The sequence below is a fragment of the Myxine glutinosa genome, chromosome 3, assembly GCF_964187855.1.
Source record: "Myxine glutinosa chromosome 3, kmMyxGlut1.1, whole genome shotgun sequence".
Classification (NCBI taxonomy): domain Eukaryota; kingdom Metazoa; phylum Chordata; class Myxini; order Myxiniformes; family Myxinidae; genus Myxine; species Myxine glutinosa.
In genome coordinates this window covers 81,268,941-81,287,332 of record NC_136263.1, presented here as the reverse complement: position 1 = coordinate 81,287,332, position 18,392 = coordinate 81,268,941, and the positions used below count along the sequence as shown (strand labels likewise).

Here is an 18,392-nt window from a genome sequence, read left to right as displayed (position 1 = left end):
AATAGCAAAGTTATCCCATTCCATTTCGGCATAGTAGTCCATTCTCAAGTGAAGCAGAAAGCATGTTTGAAAAAGCCTGTGTGGTCGGTGCCTTTTATAAGAAGGGCTGGGTGTGTCATTTCCTGTGGAAATTCCCTGGGCAAACCTGGGCGTGTCAACTGGAAATGATGTGATGGAAATTCCCTGAAAATGATGTAATGTATTACCTGGAAATGACACAATGCTGAAGAGTTTATAAAGTGGGTGGGACTTAACAAAGTGGGTGGGGCTTAGCAAAAGTGGGTGGAGATTTGCAGAAGTGGGCGGGGCTTAGTAAAAAAGTGGGCAGGCTTAACAAAAAGTAGACGGAGCTTAACAAAAAGTGGGCAGAGCCTACCAAAAAGTGTGTGGCACAGGAGGCGCTCAGACAAGGACATTGAGGGAGGTTTATCATTTTATTTTATCTCGGTTAAAATATCTTGATAAAGAACCAAACTCAAACATATACTTTGTTAATGTATTAGATGGTGAAGAGAGTTGTCGGAGAATTAAATTATTTCCTACGCATAAACAAATATTTGTAGGATCATTGTTTCAGTGGTCTACTAAACAACAATGATCATTGATAGTAAGAGTAAAAGGCCCATAAGACCAAGGGGGGAAGGAATAGAGGTGTTAAGGGGAAATGAAGAAAAGTGATGGTGAGAGGAAAATTTACATGTAAGTGAATGGAGATTTGGAGGTTCAATGAAGGATTGGTTCCAAGCTGTTGGTGTTCAGCCTGGTACATCAAGATGGGTTTACCATTCGACCCTAGCTCAATTAAAATATCTTTATTATGTATTAGCCCAAGTAGATTAATTGGCTCATAAGGCCAATAAGATCATGGTTCATGGTTGAAAAGGCCAAAAGGCTCATAGTCTTTTGGATTAACAGGGGTGTTTTCCAAAAGTGGGAAAAGACAGGGGGGTAAACGACATTAGATAGGGATTTCCCATGTTAATGGAGGTGTCCCAGGAACAACATTTATCATCTACTTACATGCATATAATTTGCATAAATTAGACCGTCAATAAAAAACAAGGAAAAACAAAGAACACATTTCTACTTCTATCTTCTATGTCACCTATCATTCTTTTCACACAAAACTTGGTACATGTATTATACATGTGTTACTCTACTACCTGATGAGAGGATTTTGTGAAATTATGTCAAATGTTCACTAATTAGCTAATTATGCCAATTACCAGATAAAACTTGGTTGTCCTTCAATAAATCCACAATGGCTACTCCTATAAACAAAAGCCTTCATCATTTTAAAGGAAGTGATATTCTGAATATCCTGTCCAAATTTCAGCCCAAAAGAATGATGCAAATTAAAGTTATAACAAATTTCATGCAAAATATTATATTGAATTGAAATTTGAATTTTTCAATAATTAGGGGTACTTCTATGACCTATAGCATGATTCTTGTTTATAAGACTATAAGGAAACTGTTCAGCTAAAAAAAAAAAAAAAAAAAATCACCTGTTCACCAGTACTACACCCTTAAGGAAGACATATCAAAATGATGTTAATGTCCTTTATATGGATACAGATAGTTTTATTTTGAAAATTGATACAGAAGATGTTTATTCAGATATGATTGATGTTGATATTTACGATACAAGTAATTACAATCCGGGTGATAAGTTGTTTTCTTCAAAGAATAAAATGGTCATTGGAAAGTTTAAGGATGAATTGGGGGGGTAAGGTAATGAGTGAATTTATAGAATTGAGGTCTGAGGCTTATGCTTATAAATATATTGATAATAATATTGAAAAGAGTGATTAAAAAGTTGAAAGGAATAAAGAAAAATGTTATTGAAGAAACAAACTTTGAAAATCATTATAATTGTTTAACTTTAAAGAAAGAAGAGTTTAGAAAAATAAATACGATAAGAAGTTATAAGCATCAATTATATACAGAGAAGGTGAATAAGAAAGCATTCCGAGCTTTTGATGATAAGTTTATTTTGGAAAATGGAATTGATAGTGTCCCTCATGGGTATAAGTGTTAAGATAAATATATAAGTCTAAGTGATAGGATAAATATACAAGAGATAAGATAAATATATAAGTGATAAGATAAATATATCAGTGATAAGATAAATATATAAGTATGTGATGAGATAAATATATAAGTATAAGTGATAAGATAAATATATAAGTATATGTGATAAGATAAATAAATGTGATTAAATAAATATATAAGTATAAATGATGAGATAAATATGTGTGATAAGATAAATGTATGTGATAAGATAAATATATAAGTATAAGTGATAAGATAAATATATGTGATAAGATAAATATCTAAGTGATAAGATAAATATATAAGTATAAGTGATAAGATAAATATATGTGATAAGATAAATATCTAAGTATAAGTGATGAGATAAATATATAAGTATAAGTGATAAGATAAATATGTAAGTATAAGTGATAAGATAAATATATGTGATAAGATAAATGTATAAGTGATGAGAAATATATAAGCATAACTGATAAGATAAATATATAAGTATAAGTGATAAGATAAATATATAAGTATAAGCGATAACATAAATATATGTGATAAGATTTATTTTTTATTTTTTTATTTTTTTTGTATACTGAATCGAGGCTCGTGAAAGAGCCAACATTTACTTCACAAACAAATCAACCAGACAAACAAAATATATAAAAAGAGGGAGCGGAAGACAAGATGGGGAGATAAGGGGAAGCACACAAACACAACATTTGAGAGCAGGGAGATGTGTGGGAGGGAGAGGGTGTGGGGGGGGGGGGGGGGGGTGGGAGAAGTATAAGACACAAGGACACCAAGGACTTCCAGGACAGAAGTTGGTACCGTATTTCAAAAAAGTGGAATTGGGGTGAAATTAGCGGGGGTATAAAAGATCAAGGTTTTGGATGTGGCAAGATAAGAGATGGTGGTGAACAGCTGTTTTAAAGACCTTGAGGGTGGAGTGGGATTGAAGAGAGTGAGGGAGTTTGTTCCAGAGGTGGGAGAAAAGAGGAATGAAGGAGTGAAGGTGAGCAGAGAGTCTTGATTTTGGCAGTTTAACCATAAGAGGGTTGCAGGCAGATCTTGTGCGACCTGTAGGAATATTTGAGGGACAGAGCCCAGAGAGAGCTGGGGGGCAAGGCCAGAGAGGAGTCGGTAGAAGACGGAAAGACCACCAACCAGCCTGCGGTGAGTGAGTGAGAGGCCCTTGGAGTTGGCTTCATCGCGGGAGATTCCAATGATTCTGAATGCTTTGGTTTCAACAGCGTGAAGACGAGCTAGGTGTGAGGCAGGAGCACCAGCCCAGAGGGGAGAGCAGCATTCCATTGAGCTGCGGATGAAAGCCTTGTATGTGGTGAGTAGCTCAGGTGTGCCAACGAAGGACTTCGCACGACGGAGGATGCCCAGTCGGCGACTGGCTTTGGAGGCCAGAATTGAAATGTGGTTTTCCCAGGAAAGATCATGGCAGATAGTGAGACCCAAAAGCTTGAGTGACAGAACTTCTTGGAGAGGATTATTCAGAAAGTGGATGGCAGGGTTGTCCATTCGGTCTTTTCGGAGAGACATCGTAAGAGTGTGAGATTTGTCAGGATTGAAAGACATGTTCCACTTGTTTGCCCAGTCTGTAATTTTGTCCAGGTCTGCAGAGAGTGAGGAGGCTGCAGACTGCCGATCTGAGGGATGAAGAATGGAACGACAGAGAGTAGTCATCAACAAAGAGATAGAGAGGATTTTCAAGAGAGTCAGAGAGATCATTGATACAACACAACACACAACATGCATTTTAAAGGCCATTTTCCCTGCTAGAGCGGGTGTTAGCCTGAAGATCATTGATGAAGACCAGAAAAAGCACAGGGCCCAGAACACTGCCTTGGGGAACTCCAGCCTGAACAGGAAGAGGAGATGAGAGAAGCCCATTCAGGGCCACACGTTGACTACAACTAGAGAGGAAGTCCGCCAGCCATGCGTGGAGATTTTTATGGACACCAAAAGAGGGGAGTTTGGTGAGCAGAGCGGGGTGCCAGACCGTATCGAAGGCACGTGATATGTCAAGGGAGACAGCTCTAATTTCCTGTTTGGACATGCTGCTTCTGCTTTCTTAACAATGGATGGAGGTCCTCAATGCCAGAGTAGAGTGACCAGCTCTGAAACCAAATTGATGATCAGAGATCAAGCCATTGGAGAAGAGGAAAGATTTCATATCTGAAGCAATGATGGATTCCATGTCTTTGCTGATAATTGGGAGAAGGCTTATTGGTCTGTAGTTGCTGGGATCTGTTTTTGCACCTTTTTTTGTGCAAAGCGGTGATGTTGGTAGATTTCCAAACAGATGGCAGATGACCTTAAGTAAAAGAGAGGGTGAAGAGAACAGAGAGGGAGTGAAAGAGCGGAAGAACAGGATTTTAGGACCCGTGGGCTGATGCCGTCAGGTCCAGTTGCAGGATCGGAGTCGAGGGTTGACAGAAAGTTTTCCACCTTGTCAGGAGGAAAGGACACAGAGTCCAGGAGCAGCTGGGTACGACTGGGTATGGTGGGTACAGAGAGGGATGGGTTTGGGACACAAGATTTAGAGGCAAACACAGAGTTGAGGCATTCAGCTTTTTCACGTGCGGAGTCAGCCGTGTGGCCGTTTGAGGTGAGGGAGGAGATGGAGGGGGAACCAACACCAGAAACAGATTTGACCAGACGCCACCAGGATTTGGAAGAGGGAGACAGATAAGAGAGTTCGGTCCTGAGAACGGAGAGATAGTTTCCTGGCTCTCCTGAGGGTGGACACACACTTGTTTCGGGCTTTGTGAAAGGAAATGAGATTTCCTTCCGTTGGATTTGCTTTCCAGGAGATGAAAGCAAGTTGTTTCTGGGCAATAGCCTCACCACAAGATTCCGTGTACCATGGACGGGAGGAAGGGTATGACAACTGAAGACGATATGGGATAAATCTGTGCATGAGAGAGAGAGCAATTTACTTTGGAAGAATTCCCAGGATGAGTTGATGTCAGAGGCGGTCGAGATGGGAGACCAGTCCAGATGATTGATGGCTGCTTGAAGACCGTGCCAGTTGGCCTGAGTGAAATGCCAGACTTGTCGATGCTGAGGAGGCTCTCTGAGAATGGTCAGAGAGATGTCCACTTTAACAAGCACATGATCAGATGAGCCGATTGGAGCAGAAGAAGAGCAGCAGACATTTTCAGGGAAGTTAAGTGATAAATATATAAGTATAAGTGATAAGATAAATATTTGTGATAAGATAAATATCTGAGTGATTATATAAATTTATAAGTATAAGTGATAAGATAAATATATAAGTATATGTAATAAGATAAATATATGTGATAAGATAAATCTATAAGTATAAGTGATAAGATAAATATATAAGTGATAAGATAAATATATGTGATAAGATAAATATATAAGTATGTGATAAGATAAATATATAAGTGTAAGTGATAAGATAAATATATGTGATAAGATAAATATATAAGTGATAAGATAAATATATAAGGATAAGATAAATGTATAAGTGATAAGATAAATATATGTGATAAGATAAATATATAAGTGATAAGATAAATATATAAGTATATGTGATAAGATAAATATATAAGTATAAGTGATAAGATAAATGTATGTGATAAGATAAATATATAAGTATAAGATAAATATATGTGATAAGATAAATATATAAGTATAAGATAAATAAATGTGATAAGATAAATATATAAGTGAAAAGATAAATGTATAAGTGATAAGATAAATATATAAGTATAAGTGATGAGATAAATATATAAGTATAAGTGATGAGATAAATATATAAGTATAAGTGATAATATATATGTACAAGTGATAAGATAAATATATGTGATAAGATAAATATATAAGTATAAGATAAATATATAAGTGATAACATAAATATATAAGTATATAACCACCTTTAGAGGCCATAAGTGATAAGATAAAAAGAGGGGTTAGGGATTTTAACGGGCTACCGCGGCCTTTTTTTTTTTTTTTTACTTGTATATAAATGAAAGAACCAAGCATTAACCAAACTAAAGAGTGGAGGTATATACAGCCTTGGTATATAAATAGAAAACATCATGAATGTGAGAAATATCAAATAAGTATTATTGAAGAAAAACAGGGGTAAGAGTAGATAAAACAAATAAGTGAATACATTTAAATACGAATAAGTTAGTCTCTAAGAGGCAACATCCTTGAGTGGACTGAAAACTTTAATGGTTGCCATGAGATTGAGGGGAAAATAATTTACTGCAATCTCAAAATGATATGTGGCTCTGGAGGTGCTCAAACAAGAATATTGAGAGGTCTATCATTTCATCTCTTCTCAACAAGGATACTTGTACCAAGAACGAAGTTCCAACATATTGTTTGTTAATATACTTGATGGTGATGAGTGTTGTAAGAAAATAAAATAATTCCCTAAAATAAAACATAAACAAATATTCGTCGGGTCTCTGTATGAGTATAATGAAAAATGGGGTGAGTTAATAAGTTAAATGCAGGGAGAAAAGGATGTAATTTTTTGGGAGAGAAGGGGGTGTCGTAAAAGTGGGCGTGGCTTAGTAAAAGTGGGTGGGGCTTAGGAGGGAAAAAGGGGTGCAATTTTTTGAGAAAAGGGTGTAATTTCAGTGGTTTTTAAGGCTTTTGTGTTAAAACAAATATGCCTGCCGAACCACGTGACCTATGACATCATAATTATCATTAAAAAATTATATAGGTGGAGTTGCACCTATGGTGAAACTTTCCTGTCAATCGGCCCAACGGTTGCAGAGAAAATCATATTTATTCTGTGCAGGCAAACAAACAGACTCGAATGCAACACCCTCTCCTCAGGCGAGGGTAAAAGGGGGCGCAATTTTTTGGGAGTAAAAGGGGTGTAATTTAACTGGAGAAGGGGTTAGTCGAGTGTCCCAGAACCACCATTTGTCCCCTACTACTGTTGGACCCCGACATTCACGGGGGATACTTTTATTTATATATATATATATGCCAGTATATCACTTCAACCAGTGCTCTGTCATCTGAGCTATCTGGGTGACCCCTGACCAAGCATGCAATTTTCACACATAGAATTGCCACTCTCTGCCACTGCTTCTGGGGCGCTCACTGCCAACCATGGACACACCCATGGCTTGTTCATGAGAAGGTTAATTTGCTTCATTGTGTTACTACGCCCCCAGTGGTGTCTATAATAGCAGACATGCATTTGTCCCCCATTGGGGGAAGATCTGCTCGTGAACAGGCTGTTGGTGCTCCTACGGTTGGCGAATTATAATTGACGAGTGTTAAAAAATATAATTTGACTACGGCTCGATCCTTAACTTCAGTTTCAGTTGCTGTACTTTTACCAAGTATAATGAATAACTAATTCGCTAGTAGGGAACCCTACCCTCCCTCCCCCTCTTTCCTCTTCTCACTCACTGCTCTGCCCTCCTCCCTCCTTCCACCCTTACCACTCTTCTCTTCCTCCCCTTTCCCTCCTCTCCTTTCCTATCCCCTTCCTCTCCACCTCTCCTCCCTCCCTATCCTCCCATTCCCTTCCTCTCCTCCTTCCCTACCTTATCCCCTCCCCTCTCCCCCTAGTCCCCTTCCACTGCCCCCCCCCCCTTCGTCTCCTACCTTCTCTCACCCCTTCCTCTTCTGCTCCCCCCCCCCCCCACCCCCCCTTCCTTTCAATATTCCAGTCAGCCAAGCGACTCTGCTGCCTGGCAACACATGGTATCTTTGCTATTTAGGTCGGGGATAAAATGAGATGGTGATGGATTTTGAAGTAGTTGAGGGAACATTGGATAGACTCTTTTGTGATTCTACGAGTGTAGGGACAAAATGGTGGAGGTAAGCAGTTTTCTTGGATTTGTGGGAGAGGAACAAGGTGTGGCATGTCAGCTGAACCAGACAAATGGCATACCTTTTCCCTCTGTCTTTGGCTGTTAAAGGTTGTAATTTGCCTATGTGCCAGATTCTACAGTGGATGTACTTTTTTGGCAGGGTTTGCCTGAGAAATACCTCTTGGAAGTAAGCAAGAGCCCAGCTTCTCCGTTGAAGCAACAGTCCACATTACCACTCGCTCTACAAGGTTGGATGTTGTCTTTTGAATGTGGTGCTGCCCTCTCTTTATTTTTAATAGGTTTTTGTTTATCTGTTTATTTATTTTTCTTTCTCGGCATGTGGCTATAGATCACAATGTCGTGCTGGTTTCCCTGTGGTACTACACAAGCCCCGAAAAGGGCACACGTGAAGAAATTAGTCACTGGAAAGTTTTGATTTGTATCACATTCTGATTTTTCCATTAAGGAAATGACAAAAATATGTTTTATTCCATTGGGTTGTTTATTTATATTTACTTTTTATTTTTGAAAATGTGGAAAAAATATATATATATTTATTGGCAAATCCGATATATTTGTTAAAATGTAAAGATAACAATTCTGCCATGGGAGGAGAACTAGCTTTTTGATGTTGTCGCTCATGTTGGAGGTTGTTTTTAATCCTGGGATATAAAAATGGAGATTGCGCACATGAATGTAAATACCTGCTGAACACAGGAACAACAACGTCAACGGACCCATTTCACATCTAGCAGATCAAGAAGTGACGATTGTGACAAAATTATTTGACAGCAGAGGAAAAATGCCAATTTGTAGCTTTTTCTTTTGCATTGAATGAAAGTCATTCCATGATACCAAAACGTATCTGTTTGCATAAATGCAAAAAAAAAAAAAATATAGAATCAAAAGTGCATGTGACGTGCTGTAAGTCAGGCGATTTGATTTGATTTCAATGCTCATGCTTTGACATGCAAAGTGATAAATGTTCCTTTTCCATGCAATTCAACTGCATAGACCTTCAAACGGTAATGCCAGCGAGCAGAATTAATGGTGCATCATGCAGTTGTCATGAAGAATGCAAATGAAACTTTTACCACCAGTTGCCTGCCATGTGTGCTCTTTGATAAAACCTGGCGTTTTGAACTACTTGCTTGCTTTTAGAGTTGTGATGTCTGAACTGTTTCACATCGATTTCAGATGTAACGTTGCACAAGAAAAGGCCCATTCATCACAAGTAGTCATGCATCGGTCTGCTTTCTGATCCACCATCGAGAGCTGGACATGATAATTGAGTTGAGGTCCCAATATTCCTGTGTAACATGAACGCCACCTTCAATTTGTCAATGTATAGTGTTCCCCTGTGAATGCAACACACATTTGCTTTGGTACTATTTCTACCTTGGTACTGTGCTGACTACTTATGCCTCATATTCACAACTTTGAGACACGGCATTATGATTCATGACGTCTATTCGCAAAACAAAATGGAGCCCTTTTAAAATTCCCATCCAGGTGGTGACATAATTAGCCAATTAACTCAATGTTTCTCTGGTGAATGGTGACATTCTCTGATTCCTTAATATCTCTCCCTGGTTACTCCCTCCTCTGGTATGATAGACCTGAGCCTCATCCTGGAGGTGGGGTTGCTGTCTTTATCAAAAACTCTCTTCCTGACTCTCCCTGCATTGCCCTCTCTCTACCCCACCCCCAGGAGTACCTCTGGCTTCGGCTTCCCCATCGCTCCCACCTTTTGTTCATATGTGTTCTGTACCGTCCACCAAACAGTGATGACTCCATCTACATCTCGCTGTCTGATAACAAGGACCAACTTCTATCAACTCATCCCAACTCTCTCTTCCTCATATGTGGTGATTTCAACTGTCATCATGACAGCAATCTACTCTACCCTGGGCATGCTGCTTCTGCTGTCTCAACAATGGATGGAGATCCTCAATGCCAAACAGGAAATTAGAGCCGTCTCCCTCGACATAGCATGTGCCTTCGATACGGTCTGGCACCCCGCTCTGCTCACCAAACTCTCCTCCTTTGGTATCCATGGAAATCTCCACGCATGGCTTGCGGACGTCCTCTCTGGTTGTCGTCAACGTGTGGCCCTGAATGGATTTCTCTCATCTCCCCTTCCTGTTCAGGCTGGAGTTCCCCAAGGCAGTGTTCTGGGCCCTGTGCTTTTTCTGGTCTTCATTAATGATCTCTCTGACTCTCTGGAAAATCCTCTCTATCTCTTTGCTGATGACTCCACTCTGTCACTCTATACTTCATCCCTCAGATCGGCAGTCCGCAGCCTCCTTGCTCTCTGCAGACCTAGTCAAAATCAGACTGGTCAAACAAGTGGAACATGTCTTTCAATCCTGACAAATCTCACACTCTCATTATGTCTCTTCGAAAAGACCATCTAAACAACCCTCCCATCTACTTTCTCAACAATCCTCTCCAAGAAGTTCTGTCACTTTATCTCTTGGGTCTCACAATCTGCCATGATCTTCCTGGGAAAAACACATTTCCAAGCTGGCCTCCAAAGCCAGTCGTCGAATGGGCATTGTCCGTCGTGCCAAGTCCTTCCTTGGCACACCTGAGCTCCTCACCACATACAAGGCTTTCATCCGCAGCTCAATGGAATACTGCTCTCCCCTCTGGGCTGGTGCTCCTGCCTCGCACCTCGCTCGGCTTCACGCTGTTGAAACCAAAGCTGTCAGAATCATTGGAATCTCCCGCGATGAAGCCGATTGTAAGGGCCTTTCACTTAATCACCGCAGGCAGGTTGGTGGTCTTTCTGTCTTCTACCGACTCCTCTCTGGCTTAGCCCCCCCCCCCCCCCCCCCAGCCCTGTCTGTGCTCTGTCCCCCAAGTACTCCTACAGGTCGCACAAAATTTGCCTGCAACCCTCTTCTGGTGAAACTGCCAAAATCAAGACTCTATGCTCACCTTCACTCCTTCGTTCCTCTTTTCTCCCGCCTCTGGAACAAACTCCCTCACTCCCTCAATCCCACTCCTCCCTCCAGGTCTTTAAAACAGCTGTTCACCACCATCTCTTATCTTCCCCCATCCAAAACCTTGATCTTTTCTACCCCTGTTAATTCACCCTAGATCCACTTTTTTGAAATACCAACTTCTTTCCTGGAAGTCCTTGCAGTGTCAGTGTTTTATACTTCTCCCACCCCCCAATCCCCTTCCCATGCCTCCTCCCCCCAAGCCCTCTCCCTCCCACAGTTCTCTCGATGTTCCTGCTCTCAATTGTTGTGCTTGTGTCCTTCCCCCTCTCTCCCCATCTTGTCTACCGCTCCCCTTATTATATGTTTTATGTGTCCGCTTTATTTTTTGTGATTAATGTTAGGTCTTTCACGAGCCTCGATCTTGTATACAAAAAACAAACAAAAATAAAATGTAATCCATGTTTGTATGTCCATCACATATCACGAGATTCTGACATCGATGTTTTCTCTGTGTAATTTTAACCTCTTAATCATAATTTAATCGCTCGTTTAACTTTATCTTGATCGTTATTTAATTTGACCTGAATTTTTTTTCTTAATCTTTATTTAATTAAATATGAGTTAAATTTTAACCTGTTGATGTCATTGATGTCTTCCTGCTTTGAAAAATGGGAAAAAGGGAGAGGGGAGGACAGAGTTGGGGTGGAGGCAGAGAGGAGACCATACTTTTCGTCCCATTTAGCCATTTTAGGATGGTTCTGACCCCTTTAGTACCCCAAGACCTCCAACAACCCTATAAAATCTTTAGAACACTTTAGACTCTTTTTGTGACCTCTAAAACCTCAAGCTTGTCATCGAATGCAGCCAGACTATGACCGCCTTCCATTGGGAGACTAGCGAGACATGGAATTCCTTCCTCTTCTCCAATGGCTTGATCTCTGATCATCAATTTGGTTTCAGACTAGGTCACTCCACTCTGGACATGCTGCTTTTGCTGTCTCAACAATGGGTGGAGGTCCTCAATGCCAGACAGACAGAGCCGTCTCCCTTGATGCATACCGTGCCCTTGGTACGGTCTGGCACCTCACCCTGCTCTACAAATTTTCCTCATGATATCCATGGAAATCTTCATGCATGGCTTGCGGACTTCCTCTCCTGTCGTAGTCAACATGTGGCTCTAAATGGAATATTCTCTCATCTCCTCTTCCTGTCCAGGCTGAAGTTCCCCAAGGCAGTATTCTGGGCCCAGTGCTTTTTCTGGTATTCATTAATGATCTCTCTGACTCTCTGGAAAATGCTCTCTATCTCTTTGCTGATGACTCCACTCTCTGACGCTCCATTTCTCAACCCTCAGATCAGCAGGCAGCAGCCTCTTCACACTCTGCAGTCCTGGACAAAATCACAAACTGGTCAAACAAGTGGAACATGTCTTTCAATCCTGACAAATCTCACACTCTCACTTGAAAATCATTCCAAACAGGAAACATGTTTTTTAAGAATGTCATAAAGGACACAAATAACAGCCATGTATAACTAATGTAACATGGTGGATAAAGTAATGTTATAGACACTGGGTAAAACGCTGGTAAAACTCGGAATTTATTTATTTATATGCCTTTAAAACCCGATGAACCTTTATTCGTCCCCTACCTGGAGGGGACTATAGGTTTGTTCTGTCCCTGTCTGTCCCACCTGTGGTTTTCTACACCTTTTTCCCCCATTCCCTTTATGTTATGCTGTCATGCTGTTAAATAATACCAGGAGGGTTGACTCAGCCTGTCATCTTTCCGAGCTCGGAAAAATGAATACTAGTTTACTGGAAACGGGGCACTGCATCAGTGGCACAGCAGCATTCCCAACAAAGATGCAACTAGCAGCCATAAGGTATTGTGTTCAATGAATTCTAGTTATTGGTTGGGGTCGTTGGTTGTGTTATGGATTCGTCACTTCCGTCTTTGTGGTTTTCATCTACTTGAAGCATTTTTAGTTTCATGTACTATTATTGTTAGTTTTAGTGTGAAATGGAGATAACTGTCTTCAAAGGTAAAAATAGTGTCAAGAAAAACGAGATGCTGAGGGAGAAACCGGAAGAAGAGGAAGAGGTGGGCGAGCAGATCGAGTGAGATCGGGGGAAGAAAGGCCTATCTGCGTCTTGGTGACGAGCGGACCCTTGTGGACATTGGTCGCGAGCAAATATTGGTTTCCCGGGAAAGGGATTCCCGTGACCGTGTCGTTATTGCTGTTGCAAATAAACCTGCGTGACAGGTTTTGGTTTTGAGAGTGAATCATCGTTGGAGCGCAAGCTGATGCCTCCATTATCGACCGGTCCGCCATTTCACCTCACACAAGCCCTTCGCCTGGTTCCACAAGCGTGTCGTGGGTTTTCCTGTAGCGATCTCCGCTTGGGAACCGCTGATCGTTCATGTCAGCTTCATTGTCTGGTGAACGGAAGGTGTGAATTCCCAGTCGCCTTTTGGGTGAACTATTACTGGACCGCGCGATGTCGGCCCGACCTCTGACCAAGCGGCTCTTCTGCAGCGTCTACTGTCAGCCGTCCTGGGTTCAGGTTTCAGTACGATCTTTTCTTGTGATCACCGGAGCGGGGATCAACTTTGGCCTGGTGTCGTGACAGTGACTTTGGGGAATGTTACAGTTCGCTCACGTTGGAGTACTGTGAGTTATTGATTCAGGAATGTATTGGTGGTACCATCATAGGAATTGTATGGTGTTTTCTGTGCAAGTGAGTTTCCTTGTACTTGCGTTAATTGTTATTATTGTGTGAGTTTGAATACAATACTTGGTTTTCGTATCAATTGATTGGTGTGGTTCTACCTTTGGTCATTGGGACACACACATAATATTACATCTTTCTGCCGTGACTCCTTTTGGGTCCCGGAGGTACACCGTGACCGGGGTTTGGGGAGGAGCACGTAATAGTTGGTTGTTGTGATGGTAATGGTTGTTTTTGTTGTTTCAGCTTCACCTTTGCTCCATGCTCTTAATTATTCGACCTTGCTCGTTATCTCCATTCCTTTGTTCTTTATCTCCTTCAATGCTCTCCTTGCCTCGTGCTCATCCTTAAGCATCCTATCTTCTGTATATTAACTTCTCAAAAGGCATAAACAAGTTTCCTGGTGGCTATTTGCCTTGCACTGGTGGCTATTTGATGAATATGTCAAAACAACCACAGAATATTAGCGGAGCCCTTGGGAAATGGAAGAGCTGGGTAAGAGGGTAGGCAGAGGTTTGCGGGTTCCAAGCTAGCTGTCAACGTGGTCGTTAAGTTGCCGCAGAGAGAGCAGGGGTTAGAGGACAGCAAATAATCCATATGTGCAGAGGTCAAGATATATGGAGTCAAAGTTGGGGCATGGTAGACCGCACATTTATGAGGTTTTTGCACAAAGATGACCGGAAATACTCATCAGGGTCAGGAGGGTAAGGGCATAGCAGGGCCTGTGATGAAGTTTCAAACATAGCCTTTCATAGGGTCCCAAAATCAACAGCAATCAGCAGAACTACAACCGCAAGAGATTTTTTAGTTTGAACCGCCCAGACTCCAGGAGACTATTCAAATGTTTCTCAAGCTGTTTAAATACAATTGAAAAAGCCATTACAGTGGGGGGGAAAAAATCGTTTTGGCCATTTAATCATTCATACTATGGCATATTGCTTCAAGTTGATTTGCTTTAATCACATTTTGATATGAGGCCTATCCTCAAAATTGCATTTTAAAGGAGTATTGGGGGTTCAAAAACATTTCAAAAAGAGCAAAGTCACAAAGATGGGTGGTTTGGCTGGATGTTGACAGTCAGGGATGGTGATGGTTATGTGCAGCCTGTGTCTGCTGGTTGCATCATTTTCTGGAGGCGTGGCTGCCGCTGATGCAATGCCTCTATAAGCAGTCATTTTGTACTCGTTTTGTTGACCTTGGAAGGATGACAGGCTGAGTCAACCTGCCTGATGTTAATGCAATGGAATGACAGGTGCTCAAACGCAGGACCCTTAATTCCTGAGCCATAAGCCAACACTGGGCTCAGTCAGGCGTCATGTTGAGTAAATATTCGTTTTTAAAGTGGGGATGTCCAACAAACCTAACTATCTGTTTCTGTGATTGGCCACGGGAAGATAGTCAATTTATTGAAATTCCCACTTTCTGTGTTGGGCTAGCGGCTAGGGTGCCAGCTTAGGATCCCAGGATCCTGGGTTCGAATCCCAGTCGATCGCTGAATTAACGCCAGGGGGGTTGACTCAGCCTGTCATTCTTCCGAGGTCGGCTAATTGAGTACCAGTTCACTGGTAATTCCCTGCTTGTCGTAAAAGGCGACAAAAAGGGTTGGTGGCAGGAAGGGCATCCGGCCGGAAAACATTGCTTCAAAAAGGGGACCAAAAAACAACAACAACCACGGTCCCCGAAAAAGGCCAACCCCCGCGAAAAATGGCCTCTAAAATGTGGGGTTTTTTTTTACAATCAGCAAGGACGCCTTCCTGTGCTGATAACACTGGTCAACAGCCAAATTGGTTCTGACTTATTTTAAACTGTTTCTAACTAATTTGGTGCCCACAAATCCGAATCTGACCTTAAAATTTCGCTATCACGTAACCGTAGTCTGACGTACTTATGATGTAGTACATCATAAGTGTCGAAAAAATCTTGAGAGCATGAAAATTTCTTGATTAAGTCTCAATAAGTCTATTGTCACAAAAAATAATATGAACTTAGTTTTTATTTACATCACATAAAAAAAATGTAAATCTCCAAAAATAATATGAACTTTATAAAATATCACAAAAAATAATATGAACTTCCAGTTTTTATTTACATCACATTAAAAGTGCTTCTGAACTTTACTTCTGTGTTGTAGGAGCAATCACTTTCACGCTGTAAAGTCCAACATTAGTCGCCCATCTTGTTTGGATTGAATCGGCCTTGATATCGAGTCTCCATGATGGCAATTTCCTGGTGAAACCTTTCTCCATGTTCATCACTGACATCGCCAAGATTTTGTGGAAATAAGTCCAGATGAGAATGGAAGAAATGTATCTTGAGTGACATTCGAGCACCGAGCCCCTGGTAACTCTTCAACATCTTGTCCACAAGCTTTTCATAATTTGGTGCTCGAAAACTTCCAAGGTAATTGTTAGCAAGAGCCACAAAGCTATCCCAAACGACGCTTTCCAGCTCAGATAGTCTCGCTACAAAGTCATGATTAGTGAATACAAGACGAATTTCAGCTGTGGCTGATATTCTTATGGTATACTGGTTCTCAAAAACTGGATGTGCTAGTGAAAATTGGATATCATAATCGAAATCTACAGGTTCATGTTTGTTGGAATCACCTCAAAATATACGAGAACCATAAAACTTTTAAAATTTTGTTGACCAGTCATATATATATATATATATATATATATATATATATATATATATATATATATATATATATATATATATATATATATATATATATATATATATATATATATATATATAGATATATAGATATATAGATATACAGTCATCCCTCGCTATATCGCGGTTCACTTTTCGCGGATTCGGTACATCGCGGTTTTTTCTCGCTAGTATATGTAAAATTATATCGCGGATTTTTCGCTATATCGCGGGATTTTGCGGTATAAATGTATTTTTATATACTATTATTTTAAATATTTTTGTGGTAAAATAAGCATTTTCTAGCCTAAAAAATTAAAAAACGTAAAGAAATAAGAAAAATACAGTATTTAAAACATATTACAAGAAATAAAATACTGTACCTAGTGTACAATCGAAGGGTAGACAAAGAGTCGTGCGTATGGAAAACGCCAGTACATTAATCATCGTCATCACCTTCATCGTCATCAGTACTGCACAGCTAATTCATCATCATCTTCATCACGCAAGTTGTAGTATTGAAGAGCCGGGGCTCTTGCTTGATACGGACGAAATGACGGGCAAGACACAAACTCGTCCGAGAAGATATTTATTCTCAAAACCAATTCGGGAACACTGAAAAGCCCATTTATCGGGCTGCATTATAAAGCACAACCAGAAACCGAAAGCCACGCCTCTCAAGCGTGGCGTGCTTCGGTGAATCGGTGGTCACGTGATCAACAGGTGTAGCTGATTATACCCGCAAAGCGCGGCACGCTTTAGCGGTCACGTGACCAGCCACTCTCGCGCCGGGAATCCCCGCCGGTGACGTCACCGGCTGGAGCAAGGAGATTCTGATGCTGGTCTTGCTTGGGGAACCCATGGGTAGCTACAGTATCTTCAATGGTGAGTACCCATTAGAATTTTATATGTTGTTAAAATTACGTATGTTTAAGAGTGTAAAAAGTGTTTAAGAGTATAGGAAGTGTTTATAAGAGTATGGGAAAGGTTAATAAGAGTGTGAGGAGTTCATAATGCTTTAAAATATATATATAAAAAAAATATATATATGGTCGCTACTTCGCGGATTTTCGTTTATCGCGGGGGGTTCTGGAACGTAACCCCCGCGATAAACGAGGGTTCACTGTATAGATATATAAAAATAAATAAATGAAAAAAAACAATAATAATAATAATAAATAAAAATAATTAATAAATAAATAATAATTTTTGAAAAAAGAGCAAAGCTGGCCTCCAAAGGCAGCTGCAAACTAACAATCCTCTAGTTCCAAGTCATTCCTTAATAAACACTGCACAGCCGACGAGGCCTTTGTCTGTTGTTCAATAGAGTACTGTTCTCTCCTCTGGGCTGGTGTCCCAGCAATGTATCTGGCTCTCCTGATTTCTGAAATATAATGCGCTTGACATTAATGGCACATCCCACTATCTAGCTAAAGCACAAGGCCTGTTTCCTGCACATCGCAGACCGGTTGGTCGCCTCTTTTTCGTGCCGCATCTCCTCTTTGCGCTTTCAGCTCTTCAACTCTCTCCACCTCCTCCGGGATGCATGTGTGCTTCCACAAACCCCTCCTCTTTGAATTAAAAAAAAATTTAAGCTTGGGCATGCTTTCACTTCCACTATTTTCTGCTCGTTTCTCTTGTTGAACTGTCTTATGGTGCTGTTCAATCAAACTCTTCCCTCTGTGGCTTCAAGTAAGTGAAGCACCACCACCTTGTATAACCCCCTGCTCCCCCCCCCCCCTCCTCTCCCCCCCCCCACCTCTCTCCCCCCATTCCTATCCATGATGGTTTCTATCCCTATTAACCCTGCCAAACCTCATACGCTTCCTGGCAGGTTCCTGTCTCTACAATTTTCTCTCCTATTTTCCTTGTGTTCATTCCATTGCTTTATGCAGCCAACTATGGTCCCAATGTCAGTATGTTGCCTACCCCTTCCCTCCCTCCTCCTCCACCCCAGCCTCACTGTCACCTCCTTTCCATGAGCCTAGAATTGTTTCCTAAAAAAAAAAACATTTTGGGTAAAAAAAAAAAAGAAAAAAAATGTGACTCAGTACTTATCATTATGCAAGCTCAACCAAGTACACTTGCCAAGCGGACTACAGGTCATACAGTAAAGGTTGTAGTGATTTCATTTGCTTTCCTCACCATGGGTTTCGACGGTCGGACGATGTCAATTAC

General features: G+C 40.9%; 1 protein-coding gene across 4 annotated transcripts in view; it reads left to right on the top strand.

Annotated features, from left to right (window-relative positions):
• The window catches only part of LOC137423410 (uncharacterized), a 190,368-nt gene that overhangs the window by 100,779 nt on the left and 71,197 nt on the right, over positions 1 to 18,392 (top strand). For all 4 annotated transcript variants that reach the window (XR_013622858.1, XM_078774220.1, XM_078774222.1 and 1 more), the window contains one exon: positions 8,035 to 8,122. Coding sequence is in view for 3 of the 4 variants with exons in the window: in XM_078774220.1 (XP_078630346.1) it covers positions 8,035 to 8,122 (88 nt within the window). In the remaining variant the exon portion in view is untranslated. The remainder of the gene's footprint in view (positions 1 to 8,034; positions 8,123 to 18,392) is intronic.